Source organism: Uranotaenia lowii, chromosome 2, assembly GCF_029784155.1.
Source record: "Uranotaenia lowii strain MFRU-FL chromosome 2, ASM2978415v1, whole genome shotgun sequence".
Taxonomy (NCBI): Eukaryota; Metazoa; Arthropoda; class Insecta; order Diptera; family Culicidae; genus Uranotaenia; species Uranotaenia lowii.
Window position 1 is genome coordinate 264,438,349 of NC_073692.1, and position 15,135 is coordinate 264,453,483.

The 15,135-nt window shown below is 40.6% G+C and overlaps 4 protein-coding genes across 6 annotated transcripts; 2 read left to right on the forward strand and 2 right to left on the reverse strand.

Moving 5' to 3' along the window:
- Positions 1–310: 310 nt before the first annotated feature.
- On the forward strand, positions 311–7,413 carry LOC129745068 (uncharacterized). 3 transcript variants are annotated; one of them, XM_055737897.1, is made up of 7 exons: positions 311–472; positions 524–591; positions 650–718; positions 783–5,295; positions 5,347–5,414; positions 5,473–5,541; positions 5,606–7,413. In XM_055737897.1, exon 4 carries the CDS (start codon positions 956–958, stop codon positions 5,090–5,092), a length of 4,137 nt encoding a protein of 1,378 aa, XP_055593872.1. In that variant the 5' UTR covers positions 311–472; positions 524–591; positions 650–718; positions 783–955; the 3' UTR covers positions 5,093–5,295; positions 5,347–5,414; positions 5,473–5,541; positions 5,606–7,413. The 3 variants fall into 3 exon arrangements, with proteins under 3 accessions (XP_055593872.1, XP_055593870.1, XP_055593873.1); XM_055737895.1 differs by having other exon boundaries at positions 650–5,295; XM_055737898.1 differs by lacking the exon at positions 311–472 and having other exon boundaries at positions 495–5,295.
- On the reverse strand, positions 7,391–8,387 carry LOC129745070 (uncharacterized protein C16orf52 homolog A). The gene is made up of 3 exons (XM_055737900.1): positions 8,172–8,387; positions 7,886–8,098; positions 7,391–7,819 (listed from the first exon to the last, which is right to left on the reverse strand). Exons 1-3 carry the CDS (start codon positions 8,272–8,274, stop codon positions 7,632–7,634), a joined length of 504 nt encoding a protein of 167 aa, XP_055593875.1. The 5' UTR covers positions 8,275–8,387; the 3' UTR covers positions 7,391–7,631.
- A 275-nt stretch (positions 8,388–8,662) lies between these two features.
- On the forward strand, positions 8,663–11,527 carry LOC129745069 (uncharacterized). The gene is made up of 2 exons (XM_055737899.1): positions 8,663–10,242; positions 10,330–11,527. The coding sequence occupies exons 1-2, from the start codon at positions 8,821–8,823 to the stop codon at positions 10,540–10,542; spliced, it is 1,635 nt and encodes a 544-aa protein (XP_055593874.1). The 5' UTR covers positions 8,663–8,820; the 3' UTR covers positions 10,543–11,527.
- On the reverse strand, positions 11,476–12,631 carry LOC129745071 (H/ACA ribonucleoprotein complex subunit 2-like protein). Its single transcript, XM_055737901.1, has 3 exons — positions 12,351–12,631; positions 12,219–12,291; positions 11,476–11,879 (listed from the first exon to the last, which is right to left on the reverse strand). Exons 1-3 carry the CDS (start codon positions 12,511–12,513, stop codon positions 11,648–11,650), a joined length of 468 nt encoding a protein of 155 aa, XP_055593876.1. The 5' UTR covers positions 12,514–12,631; the 3' UTR covers positions 11,476–11,647.
- Positions 12,632–15,135: the final 2,504 nt, after the last annotated feature.

Here is a 15,135-nt window from a genome sequence, read left to right on the forward strand (position 1 = left end):
ATGGTCGAAGACGGTTGACGTTTCCATTATACCGAGGAGGGCGCTGTTAGCTCCGTAGTTGTTCAGGCGAATGGAAACATAAAGTTGAAGATCCTCATTTCTAAGTCCACGAATTTGCACATTAAGAAGGAAAAGTCCCAGTAACGTGAGACAGTCGACTTACGATGTTATAAAATCGGCTACAATGCAGCCCGTGTCTACGTTCTTGAAGGGTATATGTTGGAAAACTGGTCACCGTGCCAGTCCGCGGTTTTTGCAAAAGTCGCTGAGAAATAACAGCGAAAACTAAACGTCATCGTTGCCGCCAAAAGTGACGGCACGAGGAAAATTTTCACTTCTGTTAGCCATTTTCGTATCGAGTTTGCGTACTGCGTAGAAGCAGAAAGTTTGTATTTGTACTGAAAACTAAATGTTTGAAGTGTTCCGTTTTGCTAAATATTGTTGATTTTTGGAATCAGGAGCGTAGGATCATGTAGGTATACATGTAGTTTAGAGTGGCTCGTTATTAACTTTTGTATTTTAGTATCAGGCAAAAACGCTGATATTGGATTGACCATCTCTGTTGAACAGAGCGCTAAAAGTAGCAAATCGGTAATATTTGTTAATTTTATTCTATAACGCCACAAATTACCCAGAATATTGTCCACAGGACTCTTTGCTCTCGATACGAGGTTGAACTGAGTTGTATTAGGGCCGGAATAGCTAGGGTCACTGATTTGTAAGTTCTAACCTATAAAACCATTTTGAACCATGTTTGTAACAACTTATCATTTGTTCCGTAGAATTGAAGCATCACTACAAAACTATAAATATAGTCTGCTATCAGTACCAGTGCATCGCTTTTCATTTGCCGCCCTATCACAACATTCTTCAATTAAATCAAATTGAAGTCGAAATTCGTCGAGCAACTGGGAATCGTCGAAATTAACTTTATGTTCGAGGTTCGCCAACAAAGATGGAACGAGAATTTCAACCCAAGACCGGAACTGGTCCGGAAGCTGACAACGACACCACTATTGTCGATCAAAACTCCAGCTGCGTGGCTTGCAGCAAACCAGACAGCTTTGACGATATGGTTGCCTGCGACTTGTGTGATTCCTGGTGGCATCAGTGTTGCGCGGGAGTAACCAAGTCAATTAAGGACCGTGATTGGACATGCCCCAGATGTTTGCCGGTTCCAAGTCGAGCAAACTCGATCAGATCCACTTCGACGGTGCGTAAGGCCCTCCTCGAACTTAAATTGCAACGACTCGAGGAAGAGAAGGATTTGAAACGGAAGCAGTTCGAAGTGAAACGGAAGCAGTTCGAAGTAGAACAGAAGCAGTTCGAAATTGAGCTAGATCAAAAGTGTTTAGACGAAAAATATCGTCTGCTGGAAGCTGCCGCGGTCGATGATGACATTGACAGCGAAGGAAGCCGCCAAGAATATCACCGTAGACGGCAACGAACGGAGGACTGGGTGTCCAGCAGAACAAGCAACGTTTCGGAAAGGCTCGAAGGAGCTGTTGGTGGTGTCGACGAGGGGCGTACCGACGCCCAGCCGATTGAAGCTGAACAGATTCAGCAAGTAAATAGTGTTGTTCGCGAGCTCAATAGCAAGGTGGCAAACTGCCAGAAGGAGCCGGATCCATTGTATGCGAACTTGAAAGTTATCCTGAAGGCGTGCCAAATTCAAAATAACGCTTCAGTGAGTGGCACACCCTACACAGGCACAGTGCCAAAAAGCACCCGAATGCTGGCTCCGCCGATTGCTCCCCGTACATTCGAGCAGTATGAGCGTCGAGAAGAAAATGTCTTTCCTGACAGCACGGAATATTCTATGCAGAACCAATGTAGTTATCGGAAACATCCGCAGGTGGAACCCGGATATAACGCACCGGTGCCGCAACACATAGCACCCGAACGTGATGTAATGCCAAGCAATTTGACACCCTCGCCACAGGCAGGCTTGTCTGGCAATCGAATTCAACATTCGTCAATTGTTTTGAGCACACCATCGGCATCGCAGATTGCTGCCAGGCAGGCACTTTCGCGAGACCTCCCAATATTTTCCGGCAATCCAGCTGATTGGCCGGTGTTTATCGCCAACTACAATTATACCACAGAGGCGTGTGGATTCAACTGTGGAGAAAATATGATCCGCTTACAGCGTTGTCTGAAAGGTCCTGCGTACGAGGCAGTCAGAAGCAAGCTGGTCATACCGTCATTGGTTCCTGCGGTTATCGACGCGTTAGAGATGCGGTTTGGGCGTCCCGAATTGTTGATCGAGACTTTCATCAACAATGTGAAATCTACGACGCCACCCAGAGCGGATCGTTTGGAAACCCTAATAGATTTTGGGGAGAAGGTGCAGACTCTTTGCGACCACATAATTGCTGCCGATCTGACTGATCATTTGGCCAACCCGCAATTGATGAAGGATCTAGTTGAAAAATTGCCCCCTGACTACAGAATGAAGTGGGCCGAATTCCGTGAGCCACTGTCGAAAGTAAATTTGCAAACGTTCCGAGAATTTATGAATCGGATTGTCAAGAATGCTTACCGTGTAACTGGTGCAAGGTCGTTTGTTGAAGAGATGAAATCGGTGAAGCGCGACCGAGGAAAGAATCTAAACTACAGCTTCATACATTCCGAAACCGGGGGGAGTGACTCCGGCCAGTCAGCCAAAGTCTCAGCCGATGAGCGGAAGCCAATTGAATGTGCCGTTTGTGGGAAAATTAATCATCGAGCCAGGGAGTGCGAAGCATTCCAAGCGCTGTCCGTAGATGAACGCTGGACACGTGTACGGAATCTTGGACTCTGTCGTACGTGCCTTTACGGACATGGACGTCGCCGATGCAGGAGTACAAAACGCTGCGGAATCAATGGCTGTGAGAAACGGCATCATCCGTCGCTGCACTCCGACCGGAAATCACAAGATGCAGCTACGACGACGGTGGCGTCGCTGCATGCTGCTATGAACCACCAAACTGATGGTGCTGATCCAACATTATTCTTCAGAATTTTACCTGTGACGGTCTATCAAGGTCAACATTCTATCGACACATTCGCCTTTGTCGATGAGGGGTCGGCACTTAGTATGATGGATACCGAGCTAGCTGATAAGCTTGGACTTCGAGGACGAAAGCAACCACTTTGCCTTACGTGGACGGCACAAGTATCCAGAACTGAACAAAACTCCCGAAGAGTGTCATTTGAAATTTCTGGTCTGGGTAAACCGAAAAGGTTCCGAATGACAAATGTTTGCACCGTTGATTCATTGGGCCTGCCAGTGCAAAGTTTGCCCATCAGCGACTTGCAAGAACGATATCAATACCTTCGAGGGATTCCGGTTTCTGGCTACCAGAATGCAGTGCCCCAGATATTGATTGGCGTGGACCATCTGAGACTGGTCGTGCCTCTCAGAGTTCGAGAAGGAGGTCAGCAAGAACCAACTGCAGTTAAAACTCGTCTCGGTTGGAATATTTACGGAGGACAAGGAAATTCGAAGCTTTTCGCTTTGAATCTGCATCTGTGCAAATTTAGTTGCAGCACGAATTTTCAAAATTCAATTGAAGGGTACTCTGCTATCGAAGAAGCAAAAGCAGAAGTTAAGCCCACATTGCATCATGTGTCAGACCAAGATGCCCCTGCAGTGTCTTTCTTGAAAGCCACAACTGTCCGTGTGAACGATCCATTGTTGGAGGCTAGCGTTGGAGAACAAGTCGACGAACAAGTAAGAAGAAGTCATGCGCATAGCGCTACCGTAGCCGAGCTGACAATAGCAGATCCGCGGAAGATGCTATATCTGCCACTCAAACTTGTGGCCAATCTGAGGAAGCCGATGAAAATCCGCCAGCCTTGGGCAGCTGCCGCTCCAGTGGATGATATCGTCCCGAATACCATGCTTTTCGAGGGCTCAGAACTCCTGACATCACTGCTGGCGATCTTATTGCATCTCCGGCATCATGTAGTTGGTGTGAGTGATTATACGCAAAAGAGATGTCAACAAGTTAATATTCGCAATGAAAATCGAGATGTCCAACGATTTTTCTGGCGTAAGGATCCGACCAGGGAACCAGAAGCGCGTTTAATAGATGTGATTGTTCCTAAATATTGCGACAAAATCCTTGCTGGCAATTTTCTGACCGTTGAGGAGCTAAAGCTGATTTCTGCTAAGATGACGGAAGTGCACCGAAGTGGCAGCGCCCAGCCGCGAAACGTTAGCTCCAATAGTACGGCAGAAAAGGATCATCATGATGAACGACCTAAGACGACAACTTATGTCAGTGAAAACGAAGCGGCTACACCAGTACGAATTTTAGTGGAAGAGACGAAATGTGAAACCGTCACTTTGTTCTCCAAGCCGAAAGAGAATATTTTGAACCGGGTGCAAGACAGTCCGAAATCAACTATTCGAGAGACCATTAGATGTGCGACGTTGCTTTTCGAGGTTCTTCGCACACTTTCTCTACGTATTGTTCGAGGAGAGGTTCTTAGCCGAAAATGGTGGTGGTCAGGCGAAGGATGGAAAGAAGAAAGAAGTGATGGTAGCTTCAATCATTGGCGAAAGTGGCTCCAAACTTTGTTGGACGTGCGACGGGCTACGATACCGGAAGAATGTACCCACGATCTCCTGAAACGAGCATGGACTAAGGTGAAAAAGAAATTCGAGCAGTTCTGGCGAAGGTGGGTTTTGGAGTACCTGCCAACACTAACCAAACGTACTAAGTGGTTCAATGAAACGAGAGATATTGCGGTAGGAGATGTGGTACTCATATTCAATGAAGGAAAGCGGAATTCCTGGGAGCGAGGATTGATCGTAGAACTCATCGCTGCATCGGATGGACGGATTCGACAAGCCTGGTTTCGAACGGGCAATGGTGTATATCGGAAGCCGATTGCTAAGCTAGCAATCCTTGAAGTGTCGTCTCGAGAAAATGGTTCCAGAGAGTTGCCTGACTGCGAAGGTGGCTCCATAGTGAGCAACGATGAAGGCGTGAACGAGGATTCCGGAAGTGATGAAACCGAGGCCAGCCGTAGGTTCCATCGGGGGGAGAATGTTGGAAAACTGGTCACCGTGCCAGTCCGCGGTTTTTGCAAAAGTCGCTGAGAAATAACAGCGAAAACTAAACGTCATCGTTGCCGCCAAAAGTGACGGCACGAGGAAAATTTTCACTTCTGTTAGCCATTTTCGTATCGAGTTTGCGTACTGCGTAGAAGCAGAAAGTTTGTATTTGTACTGAAAACTAAATGTTTGAAGTGTTCCGTTTTGCTAAATATTGTTGATTTTTGGAATCAGGAGCGTAGGATCATGTAGGTATACATGTAGTTTAGAGTGGCTCGTTATTAACTTTTGTATTTTAGTATCAGGCAAAAACGCTGATATTGGATTGACCATCTCTGTTGAACAGAGCGCTAAAAGTAGCAAATCGGTAATATTTGTTAATTTTATTCTATAACGCCACAAATTACCCAGAATATTGTCCACAGGACTCTTTGCTCTCGATACGAGGTTGAACTGAGTTGTATTAGGGCCGGAATAGCTAGGGTCACTGATTTGTAAGTTCTAACCTATAAAACCATTTTGAACCATGTTTGTAACAACTTATCATTTGTTCCGTAGAATTGAAGCATCACTACAAAACTATAAATATAGTCTGCTATCAGTACCAGTGCATCGCTTTTCATTTGCCGCCCTATCACAACAGTATATATTTCTATACGGCGGTTTCGAAAAGGGTCAGTTCAGGTGTCTAAGGGCATAAAGCAAGAAGCGCCGCTGGATAGCCTTGACCCATTCGGCTCCGTTCTGGTAGTAGGGACACCAAAAAGCAGAAACGTATTCTTTAATGTGGTCTCCGCGTGCGATCATCCCCTAGAAAATACTCCCCAGTAAAAGACAGCCGCTAACGTGATAATTTTACGACTGCGATTCAAAGTCAACGCACCAGTGAGCGAAGAGGTTGAACTGATTTTTCAGGAAATTAGGAGTCGTCTTTAGTTTGAAACAGTTTAAGATCATCAGCATAGCACAGTTTTGGGCCGTCAAAAAGCAAAAGCACGCCGTTAAAACTGTTCGAACTGATCACTAGAAAAGTTGTGATTACAAGACGAGAAAAACATTTGTCCTATTCCTATCCTCTATTTTATGAACCGACAATATATGGGGCTTGTAGGATAAATTTGATAATTTCATATCAATTCTATTTCAGATCTTTATCTTCATCTGTGTAGGAGGGGAAAAAGCCAATACTTATAAAAAAAAATGAATTATCATTTGCATCAACAGATTACAAATCTCCCTGTTTCGTAATAAGAAGGGGGCATTCATTAACATATAAGGTACACCGGGGCAAGTGCAAACTGGGGGCAAGTGCAAACGTTCAACTTTTCTCTGTTACAAAAAAAGTAAAAAATATTTCTTCTTCTAGAAATTGTTGTTTAGACCCAAACAAACAATCTGACATAGATAAACTAAACTTTCTTTAATTTTTTCTCTAAAAACATAGCACTGTTTGATCACACACGAATTCAAGTGCGTACTAGACATGAACAGTGTGTTTTTGTTTTGCATATTATGGCTACAAAAAAGGGCAATCAAATCCGAATTTTCGTTAAAAGGTGAGTGTTTGAGACCGATATTCTAGTAAAAGCAGAAAATTTATGATAAATTTTCAGTACTCCGCGAAAGTTGTGAACATAATATTCGCTCTCGTTAACCCACACTGTGGGGCAAGTGCAAACGACACTACCGGGGTAAGTGCAAACGCACCTTTAAGCCATGTAACATCAGCCATTACAGAAAATTCATCACAAAAATGGTTCAGCATTATATTAAAATGGTCAGAAGGGATATCCAAAGTGATTTATCTGAAGCGGATGTTCAAAGTTCCGTAATGCCTTAGTAAATGAAGGTCTTTTGCTTAAAACAACAGTCACCAAAAATGGAGTTCCAAAAAGTTATCAATATCGCAAGAAAACAGCAAATATATTAACAAAAGTTGATAAAACGTACCGGAACATGTATTCAATTCATTTTAGGACCGATGCACTGACTCATCTGTGAATTACTTTGGAAAAAGTATTGCGTTTGCACTTGCCCCCATAAACGGGGCAAGTGCAAATTTTGGAATTTTTTCACCAAAGCACCGTTTCTTTTTACCAACATTTTTTTATTTTTCACTTTCAACGGAAATTTGTTGAAAACTATTTTAGTGATGCAACGGACGATAATTGATAATTTTTGAACATATACATATTTTTCTAGGACATGTGAAAGTTGAACTATGGTGAAAACCGTTTGCACTTGCCCCGGTGTACCTTACACTTGTTTCTATCAGGTTTAATCAAATAAGTTTTGCACTCCCCTTTTCGTACAAATGCCCTAATTTTTTGAAGCAATAAAAGTTCGATTTTTATACTGAAACCTAAAACAATAATTAAGAAGTCATGTTTTATTTCCAAATAATATCACACATTATATCTTAAGTAAGTTCTAGCTTATCCTATTTTTACATATGAAACTAACATCAATTCCACGATTAGAAACTACAGATTCATGATGGCCTACGTTAGCAATACTGTGCACATTTGTTTCCGTTTATGATCGAAAAGATTAAAATTCACTTTGAAAGAAAATACTCATGATTTTAAAATTGTGGAAGACAAACTTTTTCCGCAAACAATTCCGAAATCACCGTAATCCAGAGAGCTAGAACGAACATGATGTACGATATCCCGACATGGTGCGAATGTGGTAGATGATACGGTTGCCCACCGATTTCGTCGACATGGAATCCCAGTGGAAATATGACAGCGGCCAGGCAGAAAAGAACCACTGAAAAGAATGGGATTTAATTTCTTCAGTTTTGAGCGACGATCAGCAGTTGAAAGGGAAACTTACTAGCTGTAAATCCAACCCAACGAGCGTAGGGAATTACATTCCGGTCCCAGTTGCTAGATGCCAACAGGATGATGGTAGTTGTAATGCAGATACAGCCGACAAAGATACAGATCAAAGCGATCAGCCATTCCGGTTGAAGTTCCGGAGTGAAGCATACCTGTGGTCGATTGTATAAGGTCATACAGGTCCACATAAGACCAAGCCTTGTTTCTCCTGGTGTTGAGAAGAAAAATCCCATAAACATAAATACGCCATTTGTTTCAGATTTCCTGGTGCTACTACATACCACCCACGGTTGTGACTATCCAATCAGGCATTGCCAAGCTCACAATGGCACATACATCTGCGGCCATGAAAAGTGCAGCACTAATTGTCGTTAATTTGTCCATAGTAACGTGTAAACGAGTTTTGTAAATTGTTGAAATTTAAGAAAACATTTTTTAAGACTTTCGAAGCACTGTAGCTGAAAAATAATCCTCAGCTTGTTTTGATACCAGTTTTTGACAGCTAGCAGCTCCCCCTTGTAAATTGGTTTAACGCCTATGGAAATTTGTGAAAGTCTACCTAACGATGTATTCTTAAATTCAGCTTACGAATAATTGAATAAGTATTTTAAATTAAGAGATTAATCTCATAATCGAATCAATGTTTAATTAAATATAACGTTTGTACCATCAATATTAAGTTAAAAAAATAAAATAATTATAAAAATTCATACAAAATTTAAAAATAGTAGTAGAAAAATACTATACCGAAAATTTGAAGAACCATTAAGAAATAAGCCGCGTAGAAGCGGTGAAAATGTAAACTTTTTTCTTCATTGATAAATTTTTTTGCGTAGGATTGGTGTAACACTCGTAGGAAGAGATTTTACAAATTTTCCCTTTGAAAATGATACTTTTCAACAGTGATTTCAACAGATAACTGAGCAACGAATGTTGGATTCTGCATATAGTAGTGAAAAGCTGTCCACGATGAGTGATCAGGACGATTTACTCGCCCAGACACAAAATACTCCTCGCAGTTCTCTGGGCTCTGGCGTATTGTCCTACAGTAATTCATCGATATCGCCTTCTACGAGCTCAAGTAGCTCACAAGGATCGGCCAAATCTGCGGTGTCGGAATGTCTCGGGGCATGGCTGAACTATTTGCAGATAATGAACAATCTTTGTGCAGCCGGTTATCGATTGGCTCAAACAATTGCTGCCCTCGAGCCATGGGCAAATTTGGATCAACCAATGCAAACCGGTGGAGGAGGTGCGGGAGGTGGGATGCAACAGCAACAGCAGCAAAACCAACAGCAACAACAGCCATTCATACCTTCGCAAATACCATCTCATATGGCTTTTCAATTTATTACGGCTTGGGATGAGCTAGCTCGGGCATCGGTTGTGGCCACCGGTACTGTCAAATCGCACATTGTTAGCGTATTGCAGGATTTTAAAACACAACCACTCAGCTCCGTGGATCCGGAAAGCGAATTGCTACATATCAAAGAGTACAATCAATTAATTTTGCAAGATAATGCTCAAACTATGATCAATTTGCAACACCAGTTTTGTGTGGCGTCTTGTGATTCTTTTGCTCCCTTGATGTGTTGCTATCAATGCCAAACCCAGGTGGGTTTCCCTCATGACCCGGAATGTCCAATGATACAGCATCCTATGTCAACAGCAGCTGCAATAGCGCGAAGTGACCAAAGATCTCAAACTCCTTCACCACATTTTGGTATTAAACTTCAGGAAGCTCGCTTGTATGATCGTGGCTCAATTTCTACTCAAGGTTCATCTGATCACGGGACAACCGCCTATGAGCAAACTCGTGGTCCATCTCCGCATGATATTCGTGGGCCTAGTCCGATACAAGGTTTCCTGGACAATATTCGCGGCCCACTTCCTAACCCAGGGCATCTTTCCGGCATGAAGGCTCCTTTTTATAGAGGGTCCAGGAGCCCACTCAATTTTCCACTCTTTACACTGAACGGACAACGCAGATGGTCCGAGGCAGCAGCCGGAGAAGTTAATTCCGAATCAGCTCTGGATGCCGAGAGTCAAATGCGCCGTTGGTCCATGCCATGGGAAGCCAGGGCTGACAAAACTACCGTACACTGGAATCAAACTCGAATAATGCCCATCTCAAAACTGGCCGTTCCACAGCAATCTAGCGGACAAAAATCTTCAACCGGGGATCGTAGCCAAAGTACCACACCGGATTCGACTTGGCACTCCTCGGTTACCAGTCAGGATGGTCTGGTGGAAGCGATTCAACTGCTCTCTTGTAGACCTATCTATCGACTTCCACCGATGGCTCCCTCTAACATTGGTCCACCTTTCGTTGAGGAACCTAGCAGTGGTGTTGTAAGCAGCGCATGTTATGTTTCTCTTGATTATTTGCTCCTATAACCGCGAATTTCTTTGACTCAAATTTTTTTTCAAATATTTCAGGACCAACTGTCTCATCAAATACAGCAAACTCAACATCAGCAATTCCCACCAACAAACCCAGCAGTGGCCGGTCTGTACGGTATCTGGACACAGCAGAATCCACCGAGCGCCATGCTCCGACAACAGTCTATGCAGGAACGCAGTGTTCCGCCTCCCTTTATGCAATACATCCGGGAGCAAGAGGGATCATTGGACGAAAACCCTCCGCCCTAGTAAGGGCAAAAAACAGGCATCCTAAATTCTCAAAACAAAATACTATATCTAAACCAAAAATGCTTAATCTCAACTTTTATCCTCTGAAATTGTGGTGCCCACAATAGGGTTTATTTTCGGGAATCGATCGTTAGATGTGCGTAGAAGCTTATACCAAAAAACAATCTCTGTGTAGATCATTATTTGTAGTGTGTGAATTTTAGGAGAATTCCGTATTTGTTATGTGGTTTAGATGTATGAAATAAGTCTGTCGGCATTAGGTTTTAGTATATCTTCTGAATTTGAAAATTAACACTGTTTTGATGGGCTTTGAAATAATAATCGTTTTAATTTCAAAGCTTTGAGTGAATAGCAAATTTCTAGTTTTTTACAGCGGAAATATTAAAATCTTTTGCTAAGATTAAAAATAGTTTCCAGTAAGGGAAAGCACAATCGATGTTGATGTTTAATTTTTTACTTTTTCTGACATAAGGAACTATATGTATGCTGATATAAAATTTTGAATGTCACCAATTTACTAACTGGAAGCTATCAAAATACACAATAATATATTTATGTATCACCCTAAGTAAGAAAGTAGTGCAGGAAACAAACTGTTTATGAGTTTTTTTTTTATATTCATGGCGATAATAGCTTATAAAAAAATTTGAATGAACGGAAAGTTTCTCACCGTGATGTTTGACTGGATGTAAAATAATTCAAACAGGTTAAGGTTATTTTGCCCAATTATTTTAAACTAATCTTAGATACATATCTCCAATTCTGTTATGTTCCAACTTATAGGAAAATTGTTTGAATCAATTTAAAAAATCCCGTAATAACTTATCTAACTAATATTTATTCCGTATATTGCGTGTAAACTATTTAAATGTCTCATGTGAATTCCAAAAAAGGCTTTCGGTAGTTTCAGGAAATGGAAAATTGTGTGTAACATTTCTATACTCGCAAACTTATTAATGAAAAATATAGTGCAATACAACTTTAATCAATGTCGTATATGTATTGAATTCAAAAATTATAAAAGCTTTAAATCAAAAGGTTTATGTTCTAATAAAGGTTTCGCTTACCGTCTACGGGTTTGAACAAACCTACTCATGGTGTTCCTTCACGAAGGAATCGGAAGTCCACTCAGCTCAACCTTCAACTTATCGTACAGATCCTGATAATCGGCATGTTCCCGGATCAGCATCGCAACCGTGCCTCGCTTGACTCCCATGGCAGCTCCCAGATCTTTTCGACTCGGGGTGTAGCAATAGGGAATGTTACGCTCTTCGCAAACGCCAGGTAGATGACACATGATTTCCACTGGGCTCACGTCACCCGCGAAGATAACCAACCTGATGGAATCGAACATCGTGAGTTTGAATTAATACATTGCGGATCAAATGCGTGATATCTCGTTTTTACGCTCGTCAAGAGTGTATTACACTTTGAAGCATAACTGAAATATACTGCATTTATTTATTGAACATTTTTCGACAAAATATAATCAAGCGACACAAGGTCAAGGAAATACAATTAATTAGGAGAGATTGAATAATACAAAACAGCAAAAAACGAGTTCATAAAAACGATTGAACACAGAAAGAAGATCGACCGCCTGAACATTGAACACGGCTAATAAAATGTCGATATGATCCCAACTCCCAACGGAACCGAATTTGTTTTTCGCTTACCCGGTTTCTCCTTTGCGTAGCCGGACCTGAACATCCTTCAATCCATTCCGTAGATAAGTTTTGTGTTTAGATGCTGAAATGAACAATGTAAGATTTGAGAAAAGAGGAACGCCAACTCAATAGAGATCTTACCTTTTTCTATCAGTTTGTGAATCTTTTTGGTCAACTTTTTGGAAGCCATTGGTTGGGAGATGGCATTGGCGTTTCGCAGTTTCTCGTCGTAGGTGTCCTCTTCCTTGACGATTGAAGTATCCATAGCATCACCGTCGGGCTTTTCTACCTTGATTTTGCCCATTTTGATAATTTTATTCACTTATTATCGTAATAACGTTTAGGAACTTTGCACGCACGTGTAGTTTGCTGTGATGAGAAAATGAAACAAACCGCACCGCATCCGCAGGGGGCGCATCAAGCAAAACACGCTATCGCAAACGTCAGTCGCAGGGTTAAACACGCTTATATTGTTTTTACCTGAATCTGTGTAAAATTCTCAAATTCCTCTCGAGGGGAGAGTCAATGGATATTAGGTTACAATCGACGTAATTTGTAAACGACTAAAAAAATAATCATTCCCGAACTAAACAGTTTTATTTTCTATCATTCGTTCTAGGAAGAACATTGATATGAAACTGCATTTAAAAATATCAATTGTTGTCGATTTTGTTAAAATTGGGCGGAAGTTTTCGGGTGGCTTTTGATATAAATTAAAATAATCACAAACAGCGTTTTCTTTTTTTTTTCTGGCACTTTTACCTCATGAACAAACAATACCGTCATCCAAGACGACGCAGATAATGAATATGCATCGTCCCGGGCGATGGTTTTGTATGTTTATGAGGGTTGCTACTGCCTTCGTGCCGTGGAAAATAAACAAAACGTTCAAAACATGTTTTTCATTAATCCGCTCTTTCGAAGCTGCGCTGCTGCCATCTGGGGTAGTACGATGTAGCGTGAGCAACATTCTGGGTGAACGATAAATTATAGACAACTTTACATTGCTTCGAGTTAAGTTTTCATAAATCCAAATGATTTAGAAAAAAAAACACAGCTTTTAAAAATTGGAGTTTGTTTTAAAGTAAATTTAAATAAATTAGCCTGGTAGGAGAGTCAATTTTATCTGATAGTTCCATTTTAAAAAAGTCAGTCGGTCAGAGAAAACTAACATGGGGCCGTTCAGATACCACCTGGACAACTTAGGGGGGAGGAGGGGGTATGAAAATGTCCACGGAGAGGGGGGAAGGGGTTTGGGTAGTGTCCACGTGGACATACTTACTTTCAAAACATTTTCTAAAGGTAAATAAATATTAAGATGTTTTAATCAAAATCTTAAAATTGCAAAGCTTTCCAGTTTAAGTTTAAGCAACTAGTAGCCACTTGAAAGCAAGCTATAAATATGATAATTTTGAAATTAATAATAATTATAATAATTACAAATTAGATTTAAAAAAAACAATTTCAAATCTGTCCACGTGGACATACGGGGAGGGAGGCAGTTTGCCAAATGTCCACGGAGGGGGAGGAGGGGGTCAAAAATAACATTTTTCTGTCCATGTGGTATCTGAACGGCCCCTATGTGAATCAATCTTTTCGTCCATTTTCTTAACTTTTAATTTTTGCCAATAATCTATATTTTTTATCATATTATCTCTTTCATTGAAAATTGGATTTCGTGCAATGTTTTGCAGTCGCAGTTATCCGTACAAAGGTTGACTGAAAAGAGGTTAGCGTGTAGAACTCCGTATAAGTTCGCACAAATGTCGCAGTCATGAGTGCGCAGTCCAATTTAGTGCGCTGCGATTAATATCTTCATATTCAACTTTATGTGATTCTCGTTGGTCTATATAAAAGAACGATTTTCTTGTTGTTACTTTAAACTATAACTATTGGATTTGGTTTAGTTGTTACATTTAATAAATACGTTATATAAAAATTTAAATAGTTTCAGCCTAAGACAGTATAAAATGTTAAGTTTTAATTTAAAATTTTCTACGGCTAGTGGTTGTATAAATATAATTTTCAATAAAATTTTCCAAAAAAAAATAAGATCATGAGGTTCGATAAAAACAAAACATTTTATAACCCTTGAACGATGGCAATTGAAAAGCATTTAAGTAAACTTGAATTGTGTAGTAATCCAAGGATATAATTTTTTTTTCATGTCATCCACCATCAAATATAAAAATCCGCTTTCCAGCTTTAAAATTATTACGCCTGATTGTATGCAGCTGCAGAAGGAAACCTAATAGAAAATAGCAAAAATTTATGTTTTTTCGAATAACAAATTCGACCTTACCAATTGTTGGGTCTTTCCCAAATTTTAAAGGAACGTTAATTGACTACTCTTTTAACAAACTGCAATTGAAAATGTGCATTTGGCTCGAGTTTTCATTCAAAAATATGTGAAATACTCAGAATAGTTTTTTGAGTAGTAAAAAATTGACCTTTTTTGGCGATGGCTTCACGGTACATACACATTTTCTCCTATAGCTCACAATAATCTCTGAACCTTCTACTCCAAATCTGTATCCGTCATTTTCTGAAAATCCTAACCAAATCAAAGAAAATAATGATTTATTAGAAGCTAGTATTTCCACCCGTTTGTTTACATTTTCTTGCACACACATGAGCTGTCAAAAATTAGCTTCGAAATCGCGAATTGAATACTTCCATTATTTCATATTGATAAATAAAGTCGTCATTGGACCTATACTTGGTCTGTTGATTGAATACACAAATAAATGACTGTAAACGGAAATTTTAGGAATTATATTCGTAAATTTAAATTTTAATTCTACGATCTGAGATTTTCTTTAGATGATCAGTCTCAGTGTGTGTAACCTTTTTTATTGACCTACCCCTCGTTCTTATTTTGACGATTTTTGCATTTGTAGTGGTGAGAGGAAATTTACCAAAATAT